We start from the raw sequence: 21,072 nt of genomic DNA on the forward strand, positions 1-21,072 counted from the left end.
GGACAGCCCTTGGGTCACTTCCGTCTGGGCTTCCACCTGGGCTGGTCTCAGACTCCACCCCCCATCACGTGTGCCGTGGGGAAGTCAGGGGGCTCCAGGTGTGAGCTAGGCCCAGGGAGGGGCAGTGGCTTGTACTCAGCCACACCGCAGGGCCGACTGGTGTGTGGAAGCAGACACCTGAGGCCATAAGATTCTGAACTTTTATTTTTCTGGCATGAAAAGTACAAATAATTAAACAATTCCATGTAAAAGTCTGTTACCGCGGCCAGGCCTGTAATCCCGGTAATAAATAGTGTCTAAACTCAACGCAAAGTGTTCTTGTTGGGTTTTGGGTTTTTTTTTGTCTTTTTTTTTTTTTTTTGTAACAGTTCTTTATCACCTCCAACATGGACTCTGTCTTGATTTGAAACCATCCAAATAAATAACAGGATGAAGGGAGGGCTGGAGGGGCTGAGCCCCTTCCCCACGGGCCCTGCCCCTGCCCCACGCAGGGATGCGGAAGACCCCAGGCCCCACCTCCCCTGGGGTGAGGGGCTGGCCTCCAGGAAAGGGGCCTGGCTGGCTGGGCTGAGTTCTGTGTTTTAGAAAAAGGAGTCCCCTCCCAGTCGGGGGTGGCAGGGGCCCAGGGCCTCAGTTGAGGGGGTGTGGGGAGGTGCCCCCTCTCTGGAGCCCGGCCTCCCCCAGGGTGGGGGACAAACCCAGCCCTTATTGCTCACAGATGCCTCCGCCACGCTGTCCACGTGTGGACACGCGTCGCTGCGGGCGGACAGCAGAGGGGAGAAAGCCCCAAGAAAACAGAGGGAGAGGGATGGACCCGCTGGGGGGCCTGCCCTGCTGGAGGGGAGCGGGGAGGTTGGGGAGGACTTAAAAACCACAAGAATAAATAGGTTCGTGTATCAAGAACAAGCTAGGGTTTCACCAGCTAAATAGGACTGAAAAAATTCTCAAGACGAGCAAAAATAATCCCATTAAAGACCCCGGACGTCGCTGGCTGCAGGGACCTCCCCGCAGAGCACAGACCCCCCCACGGGGCGCCGCTCGGCTACCATTACTGTTATTAATAATTATTATTACTTTAATGATTCCACTTCCCCTTTTATAAATAAATTAGGCATAACCACGTCTCGGCAAAACTTAAAGAAACAAAGAGAACATCGTGGTTCCTTTAAACTTGCAAACTGGATGAAGGAACAGAAATATACACAAATGTCCTTACAGGGCAACAAGGATAAATAGTTAACATAGCAATAAGTTAAAACTACAAGAAGCTCAATTCGGCAAAAAAGTACAAGAAAGTTAACTGGTGCCAGTTTATGTCTTTTTTTTTTTTTTTCTTTTTTTTTTTAAATCTCTTCTGTGTGTGTGGTTTTTTTTCTCTTCCATTTTTTTTTTTTTTTGTCGCTTTTTTCCTCTTCTGTTTGTGTTTTTTTGTCGCTTTTTTGATTTTTTTTTTTCTTTTTGTTCCTTGCAGCAGAAGCTCCACAGACGTTTAATAACAACACCGGGAGGGGTGGGGGAGAGAGAGCTGGGCAGTCAGATGGGGCCAAGGCCAGACACCAAACGCAGGGACACCGGAGGAGGGGCTGAAACTGGGGTTTGCCATTCTCGGTTCTGACTGGGCCCACTGTGGGGGTGAGGGGCTGCGAGGGCTCCCGGGGGCTCCGGCCTTTGGCTTCTGTTGGATTTTTTTTTTTTAAACAAAGAATGAAAACTAGGAGGATGGAAAAGTCCAGACAGAAGCCGAGGCTGGGGCTCGGGATGGGGGCTGCTGCGTCCACTGCCCTCACTGATCTGGAAAGACAGAAAAACCCAACAAACTGAAAGGGAGTGACAAGTGGACGGGAAGAGAAAGTGGGGCTAGGCCCCGGGGCCAATCCACCCTGGGCCTGTCCAGGAGAGTGGTGGGCGCTTGCTGCTGGGGGAGGCTCTGGAGCGGGGAGGCTCAGGGCCCAGCCTCCCCCTTGGCCTTGTGGGCCAGGGCCTTGGCCCAGGGAGGCTCAGCCCCAGGGTCGGGGGTGGGGGTTCCTTTGGCCTCAAGTGTTGTGGGGGGGGGCTGCCTCCAGCCCACCATGATGCCAAAAGGGTAACGAGGTATCCTGTGTCTGGATGCATGGACGCTGTGTGTGCACGCCTGTGATCGTGGGCAGCAGGGACCACTGAGGAGCCAGGAGAGATCTCTGCAGAGAACCTGGGGCGGGGCCAGTGGGGCTGGAGTGTCGGGGGTGGGGTGGGGCCGGCCGGCCTTGCTAACGGAGGAAGTGGGCTATGGACTGGGCTGGGGTCTGGGCTGTGACCGCTCACCTGGGCCTGAACGATGCTGTGGGCATGTCTGTGTGTCTCTGGGTGTTGTGACTACGTATCTCCATGCCTGGGTGTCTAGATTTATGTCCGAATGAATCTGTCTCCACATGGCCACGTGCACGCGGGGTAATGTTCCCATGTTCACGCGTCCACATTTGTCCTTGGCCACACCCACCTGTGGCCACTTCCGCCCTTGGCCACATTTGCCCACGTCCGAGTCCACCATGGCCATGCGTGTGTGGCCCCATACTTTGCTCTTCCGTGTTTATTGGGCCAAGGAGTTTTCCTGAGGCGTGTCTCTGGGTCCCTCTGCTGCTGTGTGTGTCCCTAGGGGTGTGTACATGTGCCTGCCCCTGTGGATCTTTGCGTGGCTGTGTTTCTCTGTGTGGCCCCACGGACCCTCAGCTCCTAAGCCCTGCTCCCTGTCCCTGCCCCAGTTGGTAAACATAACCTGCCAAAATATTTTTTTTTTGTCTTTTTTTGTGGTTTTTTTTTTTTTTCAAGTTCAAGAATCCCCAGTAAAAATTCTCCACGAGGTCTTTTTTCCCTTTTTACAAAAATAGAGTTTTTCTTCCCCTCCCACCCCCCCCCCCCTTTTTTTTTTCATTTTGTCTCTGTTTCCAGCCCCTCCCCCTGCTCCTCACATTCCACACCAAGGGGCTCTGGGCCAGGGCTGACCACACCCCTCTCATGTTTCACTTTTTTGGGGATTTTTAAACCTGTTCCCCACCTCTCAGGCTCACCTAGGTAACTGGGGAGGCCTGGGCAAGGGGGCCTGGGAGGGCACCCCCAATGCCCCCCACCCCAAGCCATCCGTGGAGGGTGGTTGAGTGGTGGGCTAGGGGCACATCTCTGCTTTCATTTTAGCCGAAAAAGGAAACAAAAACCTTCACCATGAACGAAACCAAGACGAGAGAGTGAACAGCCCAGCCTAGGGGGGAGGGGCGTTAGGGTGGGGGAGGGGGCCCCCAGGCACCCCCCATTCCCTGCAGACCCCCCCACCAAGTGCTCACCCTGTGGCTTCTGCAGGGATGCAGGGCCCTCGTGCCGTCCGTGGTCTGCCTGCGCTGTCTCTCTCGGGCCCCCTGTCTCTCTCTCTCTCTCTCTCTCTCTCTCTCTGTCTCTGCTGCCCGGGGAGGGTGGGGAGGGCGGCGGCGCCTCAGGCCTTGTGCTGTTTGCTGGTCTTGAAGGACACCTGCAGCACGCGCTCGCCCAGGCGGTAGCCATTGAGGCTGGCGATGGCCATGGCCGCCTCGTCGTAGTTGGTCATGGTGACGAAGCCGAAGCCCTTGCACTTGTTGGTGGTGAAGTCACGGATGACCTTGACGTTGGTGACCGCCCCGAAGGGCCCGAACAGCTGCCACAGAACGCTCTCGTCCGCTTCCGGAGACAGGTTGTACACGAAGATGCACCAGCCGGCGCCCGCTGCACCCCCCGACAGGCCCACGCCCGCAAGGCCGCTCATGCCATCGATGGCGATGGGTGAGAACCTGGCGATGAGCGACAGGGGACTACTTTGGGGGTCACGCGGGCTCTGCCCTGACCCCCGGCATGCCCCCTGACCCCTCTTGACCTCTGACTGTGCAGTGACCTCGGGACTGTGTGACCCCTGCATTGGCCCTGTGACCTCCATCTGAGACCCCATCCACCTCAAACCTCATGCTCTGAGCCACCAGCCCCCCATCTCTACCCTGACCTGAAGCCCTGTCCTGACCTCTGACCCTCTCTGAACATTAGGTCCTCACCCATGATCCTTCCCTGAGCCCCAACCCACCTCCTGAGCCCATGACCTTGGACCCCACCTGGTCCTCAGCCCCTTCCCCTTCGCCTGGCTACCACCCTCCCCTTGGCATTTCTTCCCACCCAATTCCTGTCCTCACGACCCACTCAGACACCACCCGGACCTCACCCTTGGCAACGCCGCCTCTTTCGCCACACTGGCTATCCTGCCATGAGGAGGCCCACCCGGAAGGGCAGTGCTGGAACCAAGGTGCGAGTGTGGCCTTTACGTGTCCCCTGCTGGTTATTCAGGTCTCCACTCAGATGTCACCTCCTGGGGTGGCTTCCTCTGACTCTCACAGTGGTCACCGCCTCCCTCTGGCCCTCTCAGCCTTTTCCTACTTATGTACATATGTATGCACATAGGTGGGCTTCCCAGGTGGTGCTAGTGGTAAAGAACCCACCTGCCAATGCAGGGGACATAAGAGACCTGGGTTCCATCCCTGGGTCGGGAAGATCCCCTGGAGAAGGGCATGGCAACCCACTCCAGTATTCTTATCTGGAGAATCCCATGGACAGAGGAGCCTGGCGGGCTACAGGCCATGGGGTCACTAAGAGTCAGACACAACTGAAGTGACTTAGTAGGTACACATGTACATATGTATGTTTTTTGGGTTTTTTTTGGCTGCACCTCGAGGCATGCAGGATTTCAGTTCTCCGATCAGGGATTGAACATGCTCCCTCTGCAGTGGAAGCTCAGAGTCTTAACCATTGGACCACCAGGGAAGTCCTCAGGCCTTTTCCTATTTAAATCGGATATTTATTCTCAGCTCCATCTTCCCTGCAAGTTTCTGTTCCCTCCGCGTCCAGGCCCAGAACAGTTCCTAGCACCAGTCAGCCCTCGGGAGGGGTGTGTGGAGTGAAAGAACAGAGGAAGGGGCAGAACTGGCTTCACCACGTTCCGCGCTGGCTCCCTGCCTTCCTGAGGCTCCTCTACACCTCAGGACCCAGGACACCAAGGGCCTTAGCTGTTTATATGATTGCTGGGCTCACTCTCTCCTCCTGGACTTTGCAAAGCCATCTCTGCTGCCAGGAACCCTGATTCTCTTCTGGCCCTGAGTGATGTCTCCATTGGATGCCCACCAACCTGTCTCCCACCCTCTTCACCTCCCAGATCACTGTTCATCTGTCTCCTTCCCCAGAGGACTGAAATAAGTAATAATATTAACAATAATAATAAGAACTGCGGCCTTTCACCAAGCGAGCCCACACTGTGTGCCAAGCATCAAGCTCAGTGTCATTTCATTTCCACCAGGGCCACCATGGCCAAGTCTGACTGGGACTTGCTGGGTCCCCAGCCCCAAGCCACGCTCCTGACACTCAGCATGAGCTCAGTCTTGATGCTATAGACGCAGGGACCTTCAGAGGATCAGGGATGTGTACAATATAGCAGGGGCCTCAAAGTTCCCTGCCAGCTAAGAGGCGGAAAGGCGGCGGCATCCTGTGACCGTCAGCAAAGATGACCAACAGTGGCCAGTGGGGGCACAGCTGTGACCCAGGCAACCCTGCCTGCCTTTCAATGGAATGCAGAAGGCCACAGATAGGCCCTCCGGTCCAAATTTCACAGTAGCCCTTTCTAGGCACTTAGTAGACTCAATATCCCCCAGATCTCTTGATGGCCACACTATGCCCATACATGGGCAGTCCTGGGGGTGAGGTGGGGGAGGGTTCCATCAGGGCAAAGGTCCCAGGAGGGAATACTGAGGGGCTGGGGGCAGCGGGGCAGGGGCACTCTTACCTCTTGACTCCGTAGGCCATGTTGAGCAAATTGTCCAGCCTGTGGAGGCAGAAGGGGTGGTCACTGGTGGCTTCTGGGCACACCCCCTGGCTGTGACACTGGGCAGCCAGCCTGCCCTCCCCGCCCCCACCCAGCAGTCCAGCAGTGCCGCCGGCCCTGCCCCCGCCCGCTTGCTCCCCGCCCGGCTGGACACCGCCTGGCACGGAACCGTGGTCACTCACTCGGGCACCGCCTCTTGCCTGTCCTGCCGCTACCCACTCTTCACTGGCATCCTCGCCCTCCCACACCGGAAACCCAGTCTTGCTCTTCCATGCTCCCCCCCCACCTGCCTCCAACTCCAGCTCTTGGGTCCCTAGAGGGGAAGTTTCAAGTCTCTTCTCCAAAGTGCCTGGGTCAGGCAAGTGACATGGCCTCTCTGAGCCTCAGGGTCCCTGGGGACCCTCTGTCCCTCAAGGGACAAGATGGACTCTTATCTCATGGCATCACTGAACAGGAAAAGTAAGGGTGCCTGCCCCCCAGGGAGCACTCTGTGGCCTGCCCCTGTGGAACCAGCAGCTGGAGCCACGTGCCCAAGGGAGGGGGCAGCCGGGGTGGGCCTGATCGGGTGGTTCTAGACCTCTTGACGCCAATAATAATACTCATAGTGGCCTGTGCACATTGAGTGCCTGCCGTGTACAAGGGCCTGGCCTCAAGACACGACAGGCCCCCACATTTCCTCTTTTCTGCCCTCAGCAGCCCCAGAGTGTGGGCGCCGTCCTGGTGTCTCTCCACTGTGCAGGAATGGGGTTCAAGGAGGGCAGCTACAAGCCTAGGGCACCCTGATTCTGGGGGTCTGGGGTATCTAGGGGGCAGGGAGCGGCAGGGGGCTCACCGGAAGCGCTGTGTCTGATGGTGCAGGGGGCCTGCGTAGCGCCGGGCTGACGACTGGTAGAGGTGGGTGAGCAGGGCCTGGCCCGTCTTCTGACTCGGGTTGTTGGCAAACTTGACCGTGATGGGCTCGGCCGCACCCAGCGGCTTCTGCCCGTTCAGTCCTTTGATGGCCTCCTCGGCTTCGATCCTCTTGTCAAAGCGGATGAATCCCACTCCCCGAGAGACACCTGCAGTGGGGCGGGAGGGCTTCATGGGGACCCCGCCCCCTCCCGTGTGACCCCGCCCCCTCCTCGCTGCCATTTGTTTCTCCACTCTGGTCCCACCTGGGTGTCTCTGACCTGCATGCCCCCGCCAGATGAGCCCTCCCTGGCAGCCTGACCTGTGACCTGGTCCACCAGGATGCGAGAAGTGATGATGCGGCCGTACTGGGAGAAGAGCTGCTCCATCTCTTTCTGGCTCATGGTCTTGGGGAGCCCGCTGACGTACAGGTTCGCATCTCGGATAGAGGCAGAGCTGGGTCTGGCATAGGATACCTGGGGGAGGGGGTCAGGCAGATAGGGCTGAGGGCAAGACCCATTTCACAGATGGGGAAAGTGAGGCAACACCCAAACTGCCGCTGAGCGACAGACATCCCTCATCCGTTTACTCAACAAATACCCCGTGAGTAGTCAGTCACCATGGGCAGTGGGCGGGAGTCAACCGGGGCGTGGTGACAGGGGACGTGGCTGTGACCAAGATAACAGGCGTGGCTTGGCCTGCGTAGAGCGATGACAAATACCTGCGCCTCTGGGGTCACGCGCCTCCCTGGGGACCTTGGAGACCTTCGCGTCTCTAGCTCATGCTCTCAGGCTGGACATTCCATCAACATCGACACATTTGACTTCTTTGGAAAGTGAACCTGGGGTGCCGGCTGGTCTCTTCCGTACTACACTGGGCACCCTCAGGGTCACTTGGATCTTTAGCCTGCAGCTCAACCCTGACAGCTCCAAAATGTCTGAGCCAGCACTGGGACTGGCCCCCGAATGGCACACCTGTGTGATACCTGCCTCCAGGTGTCCTGTGAGGAGGCTTCATGGTGGGGGAGTCACACTCAGCAACCCCAACTTGCCTTCACTCAGTAATGACAGTTCTGTCATTCCAGGTGCTCAGGTTCCCAGCCTCGGGTTGTCCTTGACATGTCTATCACACCCACATCTAAACACCATCATCCTACCGGCTCCACCTTCCTCCTTATCCAGAATCCACATACTTCTCCCCCTTTTCCTCCCGTTGCTCATCCAGACCAGTGTAGCAGGCTCCGCCCTGGTTCCCTGCTCCACTCCACCACCCGCCACAGGCTGTTCCTCCCGCAACAGCCAGGGGGCACCTGTGAACATCTGAACCAGGTCACATCCCTCTGCTTAGAATCCTGTGTCTTCCACCGTCAGAGTTCAAGTGCCTCGCATTGGCCCACAGGGCCTTGCATGACCTGACCCATCACCACCACCCTCCTCATTTCAGCCCACTGTCCCCCTCAACATCTCTATTCCAGGCACACAGGCCTCCAGCTACGTTCCCCAAACACTAGATTTGCTCCACCCTCAGGGCCTTTCCGCTTGCTGTTCCCTGTGCTTCCAACTCTCTTCCTCGCCTTTCTTCTCCTCCATGCCTCATTTGAAATATTCTCCTGGTCCTTTCCCATCCGCGTTTGGTCCTCCACCCTTAGCCCCGTTCCTCTTTCAAAGCCCTTCTCTCAGTTATGAAATAGACACATTTCCCTATGACCCTTCGATTCATTAATTGTGGTCCAGCCCAACAATGAAACTCTCTGCAACTGTTTGAAAAATGGTGGACATGTATATTTATTTCCCTGAAACAGTGGTGAGTATTGTAAAGTGGGGGAAAGAAAAGTCCATTTATAGAGCAGTGACTATTGTGTGACCCCATCTCATTGTGTGTTTATCAATGTCCTGGAAACATGGTCTAGAGGGCCCACCCCTAAACGCTAACAGGGTGAGCTAGAGCTATTGGGGGCAGGGGGTGGTAGGATAAGCTCCTTCCTCCCTTACTTCTGCTGATGTCTATCTTTCTGTTTCTTCTGAATTAACCTCTGGGTAGAGGAGGTCATTGTCAAGGGTCCAGCTTTTGTTTAGGGAGGTGAGTTGCGAGGGCATATTACTTCACTAGAAGTCACTAATTAAAAAATGAATAAATTGGGCCAAGGGTGTATTGCTTCTAGGGTGGGGGCAGGGGGATTCTAATTGATGTGATTGTGCACATCTGGGGTCCTCCAGAAAACTAAAGGACAAACACCACAGCTGCTATTATTTCTGTAATAACAATGAAAACTCATGGCAATGTATTTGATGGCTTCCACTCTTCCCCACCCTAGGGGCTGTGCCTTTTTTTAGGGATGTCGACTTGTTGATGGATTGGAGCTGGGGGACAGGGGAAGGGACGCTGAGCTCCTGGGTGGGTTTGGGGGTCAGGGGTCATCCAAGGCAGAGTCGGCATTCAGGGTCCTTTCCCATCCTTCCATGACGTGGGCTGACCCAGGTCCTTCACCTGGGTATGGGCTCCTCCTACACCCCTTGACCAGGATAGGGCTTGGCACATGATGGCTGGCTGGAAATATTTGGGGTACAACCTGCTGGAACACCTAGTTAGGACCAGCCAAACACCACAGCCACCCAGGCGCGTGCACACACACACACACACACACACACACACACACACGGCCTCACTGGGATACCCACTGCACAGCTCCGGGGACAACACCACTTGGAGGGGGACACAAGGCCATTGTCACATTCATGGAACTCCAGGGTAATTACAGGGAGCATCACAGAACCAACCACACACCTGTCACACCACTGCATAAGCCCTCAGTGTCACACACATTCCACCCCGAATGGGGCACAGGTAGACACACCCACACAATTTCTCCATAACACACAAACACCCTGTCACAGCAAGACACACCCACACAGCCCCACCAGGTCACAGCCAGAGTTGCAATGTGTCACAAAGCACCTACCAAAAAAACACCCTGTCCTCAGAGACACATAGTAACACAACCCAAGTCTATAACAGCCAGACCCACATGATAACAGCCACTTACATAGCCATGGGGTCCACAAACACCATGTCTTACAGCCTAGGGTGCCACACACCATACACACATGCCACATCACCTGCATACAGTAGCCTTCTGGGTTATACAGTTCATCACTAGGGTCCATCCTCACAACCTGGGGGCTTCTGGGTCTACTTGGCCACAGAGGGACCCATCAGACGCTTGTCAGCCTCCACATCAGGGAGAGGAAGAGATTCCAGCACCTCTGTTTTTATGGCAAACTGGGGTCCAGATGGGCATCCTCCCCAGCCTACCCTCCCTCAGGATTCAGAAGCAGATTTGTGGGGCGGAGCCCAGACACCCCCAGGCAAACCCGGAGAGGGGGTTTCCATGGTGATTCCCACCCCCCCTTCCCAGGGAACCTGGGCTCGCAGGGTCCCAGCTGCAGCTGCTGAGAGGGGAGGTCATGGCGGGGGAGGGGCATTGCACAAAGGTGGGGGAAGGGCCCACTCCTAATCCCACCCTCCCAGACCCTAGTTAGCCTCCAGATGGCAGATGGGCCCCCCCTCTCCCCCATTTCCATGACAAAGGCAGGGAGGGGGCTGCACACCAGACCCTGGTCACTCTCTCCTACAGCTGAGGGATTGGGACCTCCAGGGCCTGGCTGACTCCTTGAGTTGCCAGAGAATGTGGGGTTGATCATCTCCCCATCAACAGGTGAAGAAACGGAGATTCAGAGAGGCAGTCATTGGCTCTGGGGCCCTAGCCGGAAAGCCTTCGGGGAATGATTTGAACCCCTTAAGGGATGAGCCATGGGGGAAGATGGGTGGCCGTAGGGGGAATGGACATGTGGGGAGGGTACGGCCGAGAGGGTTGGGTGGCAGTGGAAGGGTCAGTTCAGATGGGTGGTAATAAAGAGGAAATGGGCACAGCCAAGATGGGGAGTCACAGGAACGAGGGCGCTGACCTTGATGGTCTTCGTCTGCAGTTTGAGGCCGTTGAGGGTGTTGATGGCTTTGTCTGCATCGTTGGGGTCAGAGTAGTTCACAAACCCGTAGCCGAGGCTCTGCCCTGCAGGCAGGACCAGGACAATGACCTGCCAGGGTCCTCCCAGACCCAGGCCTGAGAGGCTGACCACCCCCATCACGGTTATGAGAACCAGGATTCCACCCTTATTTATTCCCCCAGTGTACCACCCTATCCCCAGGACACCTCAGACCCTTCCAGTATCCCACCTAGGGTTGCATCTGTCTCCCCATCATACCTCACACTCCACCAAGGTCCCACCTGCTGCTACTTGGGTTCACACCTGGCTCCCCATCATACCTCAGACTCCACGAGGGTCCCACCTGCTCTCATCACCTCCCACCCGGGGTCACCTCTGGCTCCACACCACACATGTACTTCTGTGGCTACCCCTACCCGCCAGAAGCCACACCTGTGATCTTGTCCCGAACCAACTTGCAGGACTCGATGTCACCAATGCTGCCGAAGAGACTCTTGAACTCATCCTGGGTCATATTCTGGGGCAAGTAGTTGACAATGAGGTTGGTCTTGCTGTCATCAGTGGCTCCGTTTGTACCAAGGAGTGGCCCGTTGGGCAGGGCCGGGCCGGCCGGGCCCCCTGCCACCTGAGACTCCATGGCGCCGAGTATCTGCTGGAGACAACAGGCCACACCCACTCATGGCCCTGTCCCCACACCAGGGTTTGTGGTGACAGATGTGTCATGTCTGACATAGGCTTGAACATTCAGAGGGGATAAGGTTTTATTCTCACAGCCCCTCCCATTCCTTGAGCACTGGGCAAAGCATTTTATGTGTGATTTTACCTGGAAAAAGTCCATATATAAATGCCATATATGCCCTTTTGCATGTATGCTTGCCTGTTTGTCTAAAACCAATCTACATTTTTAGAATAATGAAATGAATACTTTGGTATTCAGAATTAAAATTGCAACCTTTTAAATTAGCTTTGAAACCCTCACAATACCATTCCTGATCTTGTACTTTGCTCTTCCCACCAAAGGCAAGTCCTATCCAAATATGTTAATATTTCTTTTGCTTCATGCATAATTTTCCCACTGGGCATTTATATGCCCCCCACCTGTTTTTCCACTGAGCCATTTTGGATTTTTTTGTATAATAACATCTGCAAATAATGATACTTTTCTTTATTGCCAATCTATACCTATTATTTATTTTTCTTGTCTTATTGCAGGGGCTACCTTGTGATAGTGGCTTTTTTATTCTTGAAACATTAAAGGAAATGCTGTAAATATTTCACAGCTAAATATTATCTTTACTATAGGTTTTTTGGTAGATGACCTTCATCAAGTTAAGAATGTTTAATTTTATTTCTAGTATCCTAACAAGATATTTTTTAAAGGAATGGATATTGAATTTTATTGACTATCTTTTTCTACATCTATTGAAATGATTTTTTTGCTTTACTATATTACAATCATGAATTGCATTAATTGATTCTCTAATATTAAGTCAACTTTCCTAAGCTAAACTAAACTTGGTCATATTGCAGTTTTGTTTATATACATTGTTTGATTTGATTTGCCACATTTTTTGATGGTTCTTTGGGATTTTTAACCTCTTCAAGAATGGGCTTCACTGGTGGCTCAGACGGTAAAGAATCTGCCTGCAATGCAGGAAACCCTGGTTCAACTTCTGGGTTGGGAAGATCCCCTGGAGAAGGGAATCTTTTACCTGGAAAAAGTCCATATATAAGGAAGACTCTACCAATCTATTTGGGTTTCTAGGTGAGGGCAACCTATTCACCAACTGTGCCATAGGAGAAGACCTAAGGAAATGCTGGCTACTTTCCCTTCTCATGCCCATGACAGATTGGTATTCTAACCAATCCCAGCACTGTGGGGAGAATACTACCCACTCCAGTATTGTTCCTGGAGAATCCCATGGACAGAGGAACCTGGCGGGCTACAGTCCACGGGGTCACAAGGAGTGGGACACCATGGTTTTTGATCCATGCAACAGCTCAGTAGAAGTTAATTACGCTATGACAAGAAATATGGGGCTCAGAGATGTTAAGGAACTTATTGAAGTCACACAGCATGTCAGTGGTGGCATTTGGAATGCAAATGCAGACCTGTCTGCGCCTGAAGACCACCCTCTACCATTCTCTATGATGTCAGGTACCAGCTCCAACTCCTTGTTTTGTGTCCTTGGATATACTCCTTATTCTCTTGGGGGCCTCTGACTCACTTTGCTGAAAATTCAAAAAATTAGCCATGGCTATCTTAAGAGTCATGTAGAGAAGAATTTTAAAGCCACATCTGGGCTCAGAAGGAAACAGTGCTGGGATTGGTTGGTATTGTCTGTCATGGGCATGAGAAAGGAAAATATCCAGCATTTCCTTAGGTTTTCTCCTATGGCACAGCTGGTGAATAGGTTGCCCTCACCTAGAAACCCGAATAGATTGGTAGAGTCTTCCTAGAGGGATGAATTAAGAAGGATTTAAAGCCACATTCAGTTTTAGGAGGAAAGACCATTTGTGATTGATTAGCAATGTCTATTGTGGTGATGGAATTAGAAAGAGCCAGCAGGTTCACATCATCTCAGTCATCCCTGCCCCCAAATATAACCATAGTTGTTCCCAAATTTCAGGCATACTGTGTACTAGGCACAGAGCAAGGCCCTCTACAAGCAATTTTTTTTTTTTCTTATTCACAACTCTGGAAAGAAGAGGGTTTTATTTCCTCAGCTTAAGAAATGTTTAGGTGCTAAATCTAATCTGACTCTTTTGAATCCCATGGACTGTAGCCAACCAGGCTCCTCCATCTGTGGGATTTCCCAGGAAAGAAAACTGGAGTGGGTTGCCATTTCCTTTTCCAGGGGATCTTCCTAGCTCAGGGATTGAACCTGTGTCTCCTGCATTGGCAGGCAGGTTTTTTACCACTGAGCCACCTGGGAAGCCTTTTTAAGAGATGCTACAGAAAAAAAAAAAAAAAGAGAGAGAGAGAGAGATACTGTGGACTAAATGGGCTTTCCAGAGGGCACTAGTGGTAAAGAACCTGCCTGCCAATTCAGGAGAATAAGAGATGGCGGTTTGACCCCTGGGTTGGGAAGATCCTCTGGAGGAGGGCATGGCAACCCACTCCAATATTCTTGCATGGAAAATCCCATGGACAGAGAAGCCTGACGGGTTATGGTCCATAGAGTTGCAAAGAGTTGGACACGAATGAAGCAACTTGGTATGCATGCATATGGACTAAATGCTTTTGTCCCTCCAAATTCATATGTTGAAACTCTTATCCCCAGTGAGATCGTATTTGGAGGCGGGGCATTTGGGAGGTAATTAGGTCATGAGGATGGAACCTTATAAAAAGGGACAGATGATCTCTCTCCACCATATGAAGACAGTGATAATATAACCATCTGCAAACCAGGAAGCTGGCCCTCACCACAAAACCAAATCAGCTCACACCTCGATCTTGGACTTCTCAGCCTCCAGAACTATGAGAAATAAATGTCTGTTGTTTAAGCCACCCAGTTAATGGTATTTTAGTCAGCCTGAGCTGACTAAGACAACAGATGAGGAGAGTGAGGTTCAAAGATGTTAAAAAAATTACCAAGATCATGCAGTCCCTAAATGGTGAACCAGGGATTTGCACATGAGCTTTAATGATTACAAGTCTGTAGTTCCGACTTCTACTGCCAATGAAGCCTAGTGCTGGCTCACATTTTCCAGCTGTGTCCTTAGGTATGCTGCTTCACACTTCTGGACCTCTGTTCCATTCTGTTGAAAACTCCAACAAACTACCAGTATAGTGACTGGAGAACAATCTAAAGCTGATCGTGGGTGCAGCTGAAAGCATTCTGGGATCAGTTGGCTATGTCTGCCATATACACGGTCATGGGAAGTGGAAGCAGGCTTGTCCTGTCCACCAGTCCTGCTGTTAATAATCATCCCACTCCACTGAAACCTCCCGTGTCAGGTACCCGGGAAAGAACTCAGAGACACTGCATGATATAAATGGAGAACTTGATTTCAAACCTGGATATGCTGGACTTCAGAGCTGTTTTTAATGACTGGCCAGTACATTGGGGGCAGCTCTGCCACCATATGGCTGTATGTCCTCAGGGACAATCTTAGCTCTTCTTTGGGCCTCTGCTTCCTTGTCATTTATTCTTATTTAAAGGATGGCTCAGAGGGTCAACTGCCCTGCAGCTCCAATTGGCTGGGAGTGGCTGTCTGGGAGATCTGCCTGGAGAATTATTCTTTGATTTTATTTTTTTCCATTCTTGGCTGCATCATGAAGCTATGGGATGTTAGTTCCCCAATGGGGGATTAAACCCGGGTCCTCAGCAGAGAGAGCATGGAATCCTAACCTCCGGACCACTGGGGAATTCCCTGGAGGATTATTCTGAAGCCACATCCAGGCTCACCAGGAACACAGACTGGGTTGATTAGCAATGTCTGCCGCAGGCTCCTGAAAGAAAGCAATAACGTACACTCCACATATCAGCATCCTGGTCTTAAAACAACACTTGACTAATAACATAGCCATGAGTTGAGGGCCTGCTAGGTGCCAGACAACATTCTCTATGTGGAAATTCCCAGGCAGTTCTCCCAACATTGAATGTTATGGAGCTCTTTTCATCATTTAACAGATGACAGGTGAGAAAGCTGAGTCTCATTGAAAGAGAAGGGATTGAAACAAGGTCGGGTAGCACGCAAAAAGTAGACCAAGAATTCAAATCCAGGGTTTAGACTCCAGAGTCCACTCTCTTAGTGAAATGGCCAATAATAAAGATAATAATAACAAAGCAAAGCCGAGCACCCACTCAACACCAAGCCCTGGGCTTCACTACGTTTAAACCTACTCTGTTGGCCGAGTCTACTCATTCAACTCAACAAGTTATTTACTACCTGCCACCAAGCTGCTGCTTCCACCCTCCTCACTGTGTGTCCTTTGACACTCATGCTGCCTCTCTGGGCCTTTGTCCGACCACTGAAAATATGCTACAGAGGTCCCCCATGTATGGAGAGCTGGAGTCTGAATTTATGTCTGGGTTCAGCAAGCTAGAATTCTGTGATCAGTTGATGATGTCTATGGAAGCCCCCAAAAGCAGGACATAGTACGCAAGACACATCAGACTCCAGCTTTGGAAGCCCTACTATGTGCACTGAACATGTATAATTTTCATTGCTTTTCCACAATCATGCTGAAAGCTGGAGAGCACCTCCATTTCTCAAATGGAGAAATTTATGGTGAAAGGAAACTTGTGACTTGCCCAGGATGACAAGCAAGTGGCAGGGATGGTTTTCAGGTTTGATTTCTTGATCTGATGACCCTGGAGCCTACAAGGTTACTGGTTCTCCACCTCCCTGAATGCTGTCCTCAACTTGCATGGGGTTAAGAGGAGATTGGGGGGGTTCCCACTAGGGATCTTGAAGCCCAGCCTGCTAGTCTCAACCTCCCCCCACCCCATCTCCCTCGCATCTGTGCCAGAGCTTAAAGGGATCAGTGTCGCATTTCCTCTGAGGCTGAGCCGGCTGAGCTGCTAATGGGGATCGGATTGGTGGAGGCCACACCCTCTCGGGCTTCAGCCCACAGCAAATGCATGGCCCAGGATGACACAGGGATCACGGAGACCTGTGAGGTCTCCTGAGGGCTAAGGACTGTCCCAGGACAGGGATGGAGAGGTGAAGTCAGAGGGAGGAAGGCAGATTAAAGACGAAGCAAGTGGGAAACTACCCCCCACTCCCACCCACACTCTCTCTGGCTCTTCCTCTGGGTCTTTCCCTCCTTCTGCTACTTTTCCTGTTTCTCTTCTCCTCTGTCCGAGTCTCTCCCCTCCATCCTTCTTTCCCCTCTGAACCCTTCTCTGTCTCCCCTTCCCTCTCTCTCTTCCTCCAACTCTTTTGTACCATCATACAAACATCTGACATATGGATTTTTGCAGTGAACACACCTGAGATCATTTTGCTGTGTCAGACCCCCTTGGCCTCCAGCTGCGCCCCTGGTCCTAGTCACAGTGACAGATGCTTAGGCACCCACGACAATAGGGCATTGAATGGCTATGCATGGTAAGGCTGGACCACCACGTGGTGCTAAGTGAGCCTCCTACTTCTGGGTCCTTCTCCCTTCCTGCAGGGCCATCACTGTCTCAACTCATCCTCTGACTTCCTCCCAGCCTGTCTCAGTGGTGGGTCTCTGCCTGAGTACTCTCCATCAGAGTGACCAGGACTCCGAGGGCTCCAAGGCCCTTGTGTGACCTCTGACCACACGTTCTCCCCTTTGTGCATCAGCTTCCCTTTTTCAAATGGGGCAGAGATCAGAGCAATGTATGCTGGGCTGTTCTGGGGGTGCTGAGGGTCCTCAGGAGGCCTCACTCGCGTTCCTAGACCTGGGTGAGGAGCGTGAGACAGCGAGGGAAAGGAGCTGGCCTGAGATCACACAGCAGAAAAGGGTGGCCTCTCTCAGGCCTCCTTTCTCAGAGCCAGGTGGGTGGGTCTCAAGGTCTGGACTGGGAGAGGCCCAGGTATGGAGGGAGTGCTAAACATCCTCCTACCCATTATGCTCGCTACTACTCGAAAAAGAGGTCCGGAAAGAGATACAGGGTACAGAGACACACACGCAGAGACCTGAGAGACAGAAAGAGCGAAAGAAGGAGGCCCGGGCGCTGGGACCAGACAAAGGACGCTCGGCGGCGCGGGGAGCAGAGTCGCGCGGCGGGGGCGGGGGTGGAGCCGGGGTGGGGCTAAAATTGGCCAGCCCCGCCCCCGGGATACGCCCGGGCTGCCGAGTGGAGTGGAAATCCGAGGGCTCGGGCGAGGCCGGGCCCCTGGGGCCCCGGGGGCGGGGTCTAGATGGGCGGGGCAGGGGCGTGGTAAGAAAGGGCGTGGCCGGGCGTGGCTGGGCGCTCGGGAGCTGACCAGCTCGGCGGCTGCTGAAAGCACCGGCGCTGGGCGACGGGCGCCGGCGGGCGGGCCGGCGGGCGCGTTCAAGGTCACCCCGCGGCCCTGAGCTCTGGCAGGGTGGGGCGCCTTGACCTGGTCTAGGGGGGTCTGCCTGAGCCCCTTTCCCCATCCCCTGGAGGCGGGGGCTCAGGAGCGGCGGAGCATTAACCCCCCCGCGGGCCCTTCTCTCCCCTCCCCCTCCCCGCAGCCTGAAGCGCCCGCGCGAGGCTACGGCCCGCGAAGAAGCGCCGAGAAACAAAGGGACGCGGCGGTGGTGGCGGCGGGCCCGCGGGGCCTCCGGGCGCGCCCCCTCCTCTCCCCTCCCCGCTTGCCGCAAGGTCGACGGGCTCGAGGACGAGATGCCCGGCTCCCGGGTGCGGTCGAGGCCCAGGGCGCGCGATCCGACGCCACCCCTTCCCTGGGGCTCTCGGGGACTCCTTGCCGCCTGGTCCTGGCCCAGCACCAGTGATTGGGGCCCTGCGTTTGCCTGGGAGGCCTGCTGAGTCCGGGCCTGGATGGAGGAGGCATCCTCCGCCGCCGCGGCCCCTCCCCCATCAGGCCTGCTGAAGGGGGCAATTCCGCCCCCAGGGCTCCGTAGGATGTCCTCCGAAACACAGGTCGATTCCCCAAGGCCTCTCAAGCCAAACTCTAAGCGCCCCCAGCACTCTGGGCGCGGCTCTGCCCACACTTAGGCCCCGAGGCTCGGTCCTACCCCCCCACCCGGGCCTAGCTAGGCCTGGTCCTACCCCCCCACCCCCCATCTCCTCGGAGCCTGTGCCTAAACCCTCTCCGACTAGGTTCCCTCTCAGCGACAGGGGAATACCTACAGTGACCATTCTTGTGTGCCCGGCGGGCGCGGTCCGTGTTGAGGGCGGCTCCGGGGGTCGTGCACTCTTTGGGGGGCGCTCGATGCTCACGCCGGGGTCCTGCCGGGGCGGCCTCTGGTGCGGCCGCTGCAGAGGTCTCGGTGAGGGCAGCGGATCCCTCGAGGGCCGGGGACGGGCCCGAGCCCGGGTACGCGAGCGCGGATAACCGGGCCCCGGGGTGGCCTGCGGGCAGCAGGGGATGGAAAGAGGGAGCGGGCGCGGGATTGAGAACGCCCCCTGCGCGGCCCCGCGGGGCCCGGGGAGGTTGCGCTTCCCGACAGAGATCTCGGCGCTCTGCCTTTCGCCGCCGCCCCTCGGCCCGGCTGGTCCGGTCCCCGGTGTTCAGTCCTCTCCCCTCGCCCGCCCTCCCTCCCTCCCTCCGGCCCTCGCTGCGCGCTCCGCGCTCTGGGCCGCGCCGCCGCCGCCCCCAGCCCTTTATAGCAGCAGCTGCTAGCGCCGGCGTCGCTTATTGGCTGCGGCAACCGAGCCCCGCCTCCTCGCGGCGCCCGACGGCGCGGCAGGTGGAAGCGAGCGCGCGCTGGCCAGGACTTCGCACACACAGAAAGCACACACAACTTGGGGGCTCCAATTGCCAGATTCGGGCCCTTTTGCCCTCGTGGATCTTACTTCCTGCGTTGGCGCCCCTTCTTGGGCGGGCTTTCGGCCTGGAAGACAGGAAGCGTTCCCCTCTGTCCAGTACCCCGGAGCTGGAGAAGCAGAGAGGGTGAGGAGGTAATGATGTCTCGATTGTACTGCCTTCAGAAGGTGCTGTCCACGTTGAAGACTGTAGAGGGACGAGGAACCAGGACTTCACTGAACAGAGGCCTGGGTCTCCTGGGTCCCTCCCAGATTTGGGAGAACCACATGGAGGAAGGTGGGGGTAGCTGAAGACCTTTTCTGCCTGCAGAAAGAATTGGGGCCCTGTGGATTTTGAGCAGGGTAGGTTCTCTAGAGTTCAAAGTGGGTGGGGAATGGACATACCACAGTCAGGGGCCCTGCTCCAAAGGGAGTGAAGAAGTTTGGGGCTCAGGCTTCTAGGCAAACCCCGCTGGTGTCCTACAGACCCGGGAAACCATCAGGCCCTTCTCAGACCCCATAAACTTCGGGTTGACGGTTTTGCCGTGTAAATGTTCTGGCTTCCGGGGCTCGTGATTGATCCGCTTGTGGAGTCCCGCTCCCTCTCTGCTAGGGGGCGGACCTGGCCTTTCTCTCAGGCGATACGGGGTGGCGCAGTCTCCTTTGGAGCGCGAGTGCACGTTTTTGTCGGGGCGGCCGCCAGTCTCGAGGAGGTGTTCTCACTAGAGCACTTAGGGGCACCTTCGAGTGAGGCTTCAGCACCACAGACAGCGGTCCGACGGCCGGGTCCAGGGCGCTGCGGGCGGGGTAGCCCGGATCCCCTAACTTGAGAGTCGCAACCTAAATTCTATCCTCGTCCCTGCACGCCGTTTTAGGTTCCAGACTGTCCGAGAGCGCCATCAAACCCAAGGAAGAAAGCCTAATTTGACCAATCAGGGATGGCCCCTGAGAGGGCCAATTGAGGGAAGATGCCTTCGAGATTGAGCCAATGGAAGTGCGAGTAGCCGAGAGCCCGGCCACGCCGATGGAAAGGGAAGACCAATCGTAATGGCCCGCGCAGTCGGGGCGGTGGCGATGCGGGTCCCCGGCTGTCCCTATTTGGATTTGCCTGGGCTGCCGACCTCGCTGGCGACCCCGGGCACCCCGACCAATGGCTTGTTCCCCGCTGCATGTTCCTCCTGGCTCCTGTCGGATCGGAAACTGTGCTCGTGCCGGGAAGGCTACTTCTGGGCGCGCAGACCCGGCTGCAGTTCCCATGGAAACTGCTGGCTCCCGGTTGTGCAGGGATAGCGAATGGGGCTGAGCTTCGCGGGGAGGCTCGCGGGGGCGGCCCCAGCAGCCGGACTCGCTCATCCTCGCCGACTCATCCATCCCCGGCTGGGGTAGCTCCCAGTCCGAAGAATAAAATGAGGCCTAGCTGCAGCCCCGCCCCCACGAACTGGTGAGGAACCGGCGGGGCCAATCTGCGCGTGGCGCCACAGGGCTCCCCCGGGCACGTGCCCCGGCTCGCGGCTGCGGTCCTCGGAGTCACGTGGCTGCGGCCACCAGGGCCCACGCGGCTTGCGCGCCACCTGGCGGTCTCGTGGCCTGGAATCGCTCCCCATCCCTCTCCCTGACGGCCCGCATTGAGGAGGCGGCCGCCTCAGCATCCTCCTCTGGGAAATGGGGCCAAGGCAGCCGCCCTGCCGCTGCCAAATCCCTCCCCACCCCCCGCGGTTTCCTGTTCCAGGAACACGCCGAGCCCAGTTCTACCTCGGGGCTTTGGCACTGGCTGTTCCTTCGGCTGGGCATTTGCCTCCTCCGGCTTCCTTCAGGGATGGAACCTTTATCATTCTGGTCTGTGCTCAAATGCCACCTCCCTAGAGAGCCCCCCAACGCCCCCCGACCACCAACCTGGGCAGCAGCCCCAGAAACTAATTATTATTCTACTTTCTGCGTGGCGCTTGTTACA

General features: G+C 55.3%; 1 protein-coding gene across 3 annotated transcripts; it reads right to left on the minus strand.

The window, feature by feature from the left end:
* Positions 1–186: 186 nt before the first annotated feature.
* On the minus strand, positions 187–18,949 carry ELAVL3 (ELAV like RNA binding protein 3). Of its 3 annotated transcripts, none has more exons than XM_043911614.1 (7): positions 18,507–18,949; positions 11,182–11,398; positions 10,711–10,814; positions 7,068–7,221; positions 6,690–6,915; positions 5,819–5,857; positions 187–3,812 (listed from the first exon to the last, which is right to left on the minus strand). In XM_043911614.1, the coding sequence occupies exons 1-7, from the start codon at positions 18,513–18,515 to the stop codon at positions 3,461–3,463; spliced, it is 1,101 nt and encodes a 366-aa protein (XP_043767549.1). In that variant the 5' UTR covers positions 18,516–18,949; the 3' UTR covers positions 187–3,460. The 3 variants fall into 3 exon arrangements, with proteins under 3 accessions (XP_043767549.1, XP_043767550.1, XP_043767548.1); XM_043911615.1 differs by having other exon boundaries at positions 187–3,791; positions 11,182–11,401; XM_043911613.1 differs by having other exon boundaries at positions 11,182–11,401.
* Positions 18,950–21,072: the final 2,123 nt, after the last annotated feature.

Source organism: Cervus elaphus, chromosome 9 (genome assembly GCF_910594005.1).
Source record: "Cervus elaphus chromosome 9, mCerEla1.1, whole genome shotgun sequence".
In the NCBI taxonomy this organism is placed as follows: Eukaryota; Metazoa; Chordata; class Mammalia; order Artiodactyla; family Cervidae; genus Cervus; species Cervus elaphus.

What these genes read in the sequence shown, in the direction of transcription:
- ELAVL3 (XM_043911613.1), bottom strand. An exon ending in GGTTCGGGACAAGATCACAG is followed by an intron (nt 10,815 to 11,181) that starts GTGTGGCTTCTG and finishes TCCTGCCTGCAG; the next exon opens with GGCAGAGCCTCGGCTACGGG. An exon ending in TGCAGACGAAGACCATCAAG is followed by an intron (nt 7,222 to 10,710) that starts GTCAGCGCCCTC and finishes CCCCTCCCCCAG; the next exon opens with GTATCCTATGCCAGACCCAG.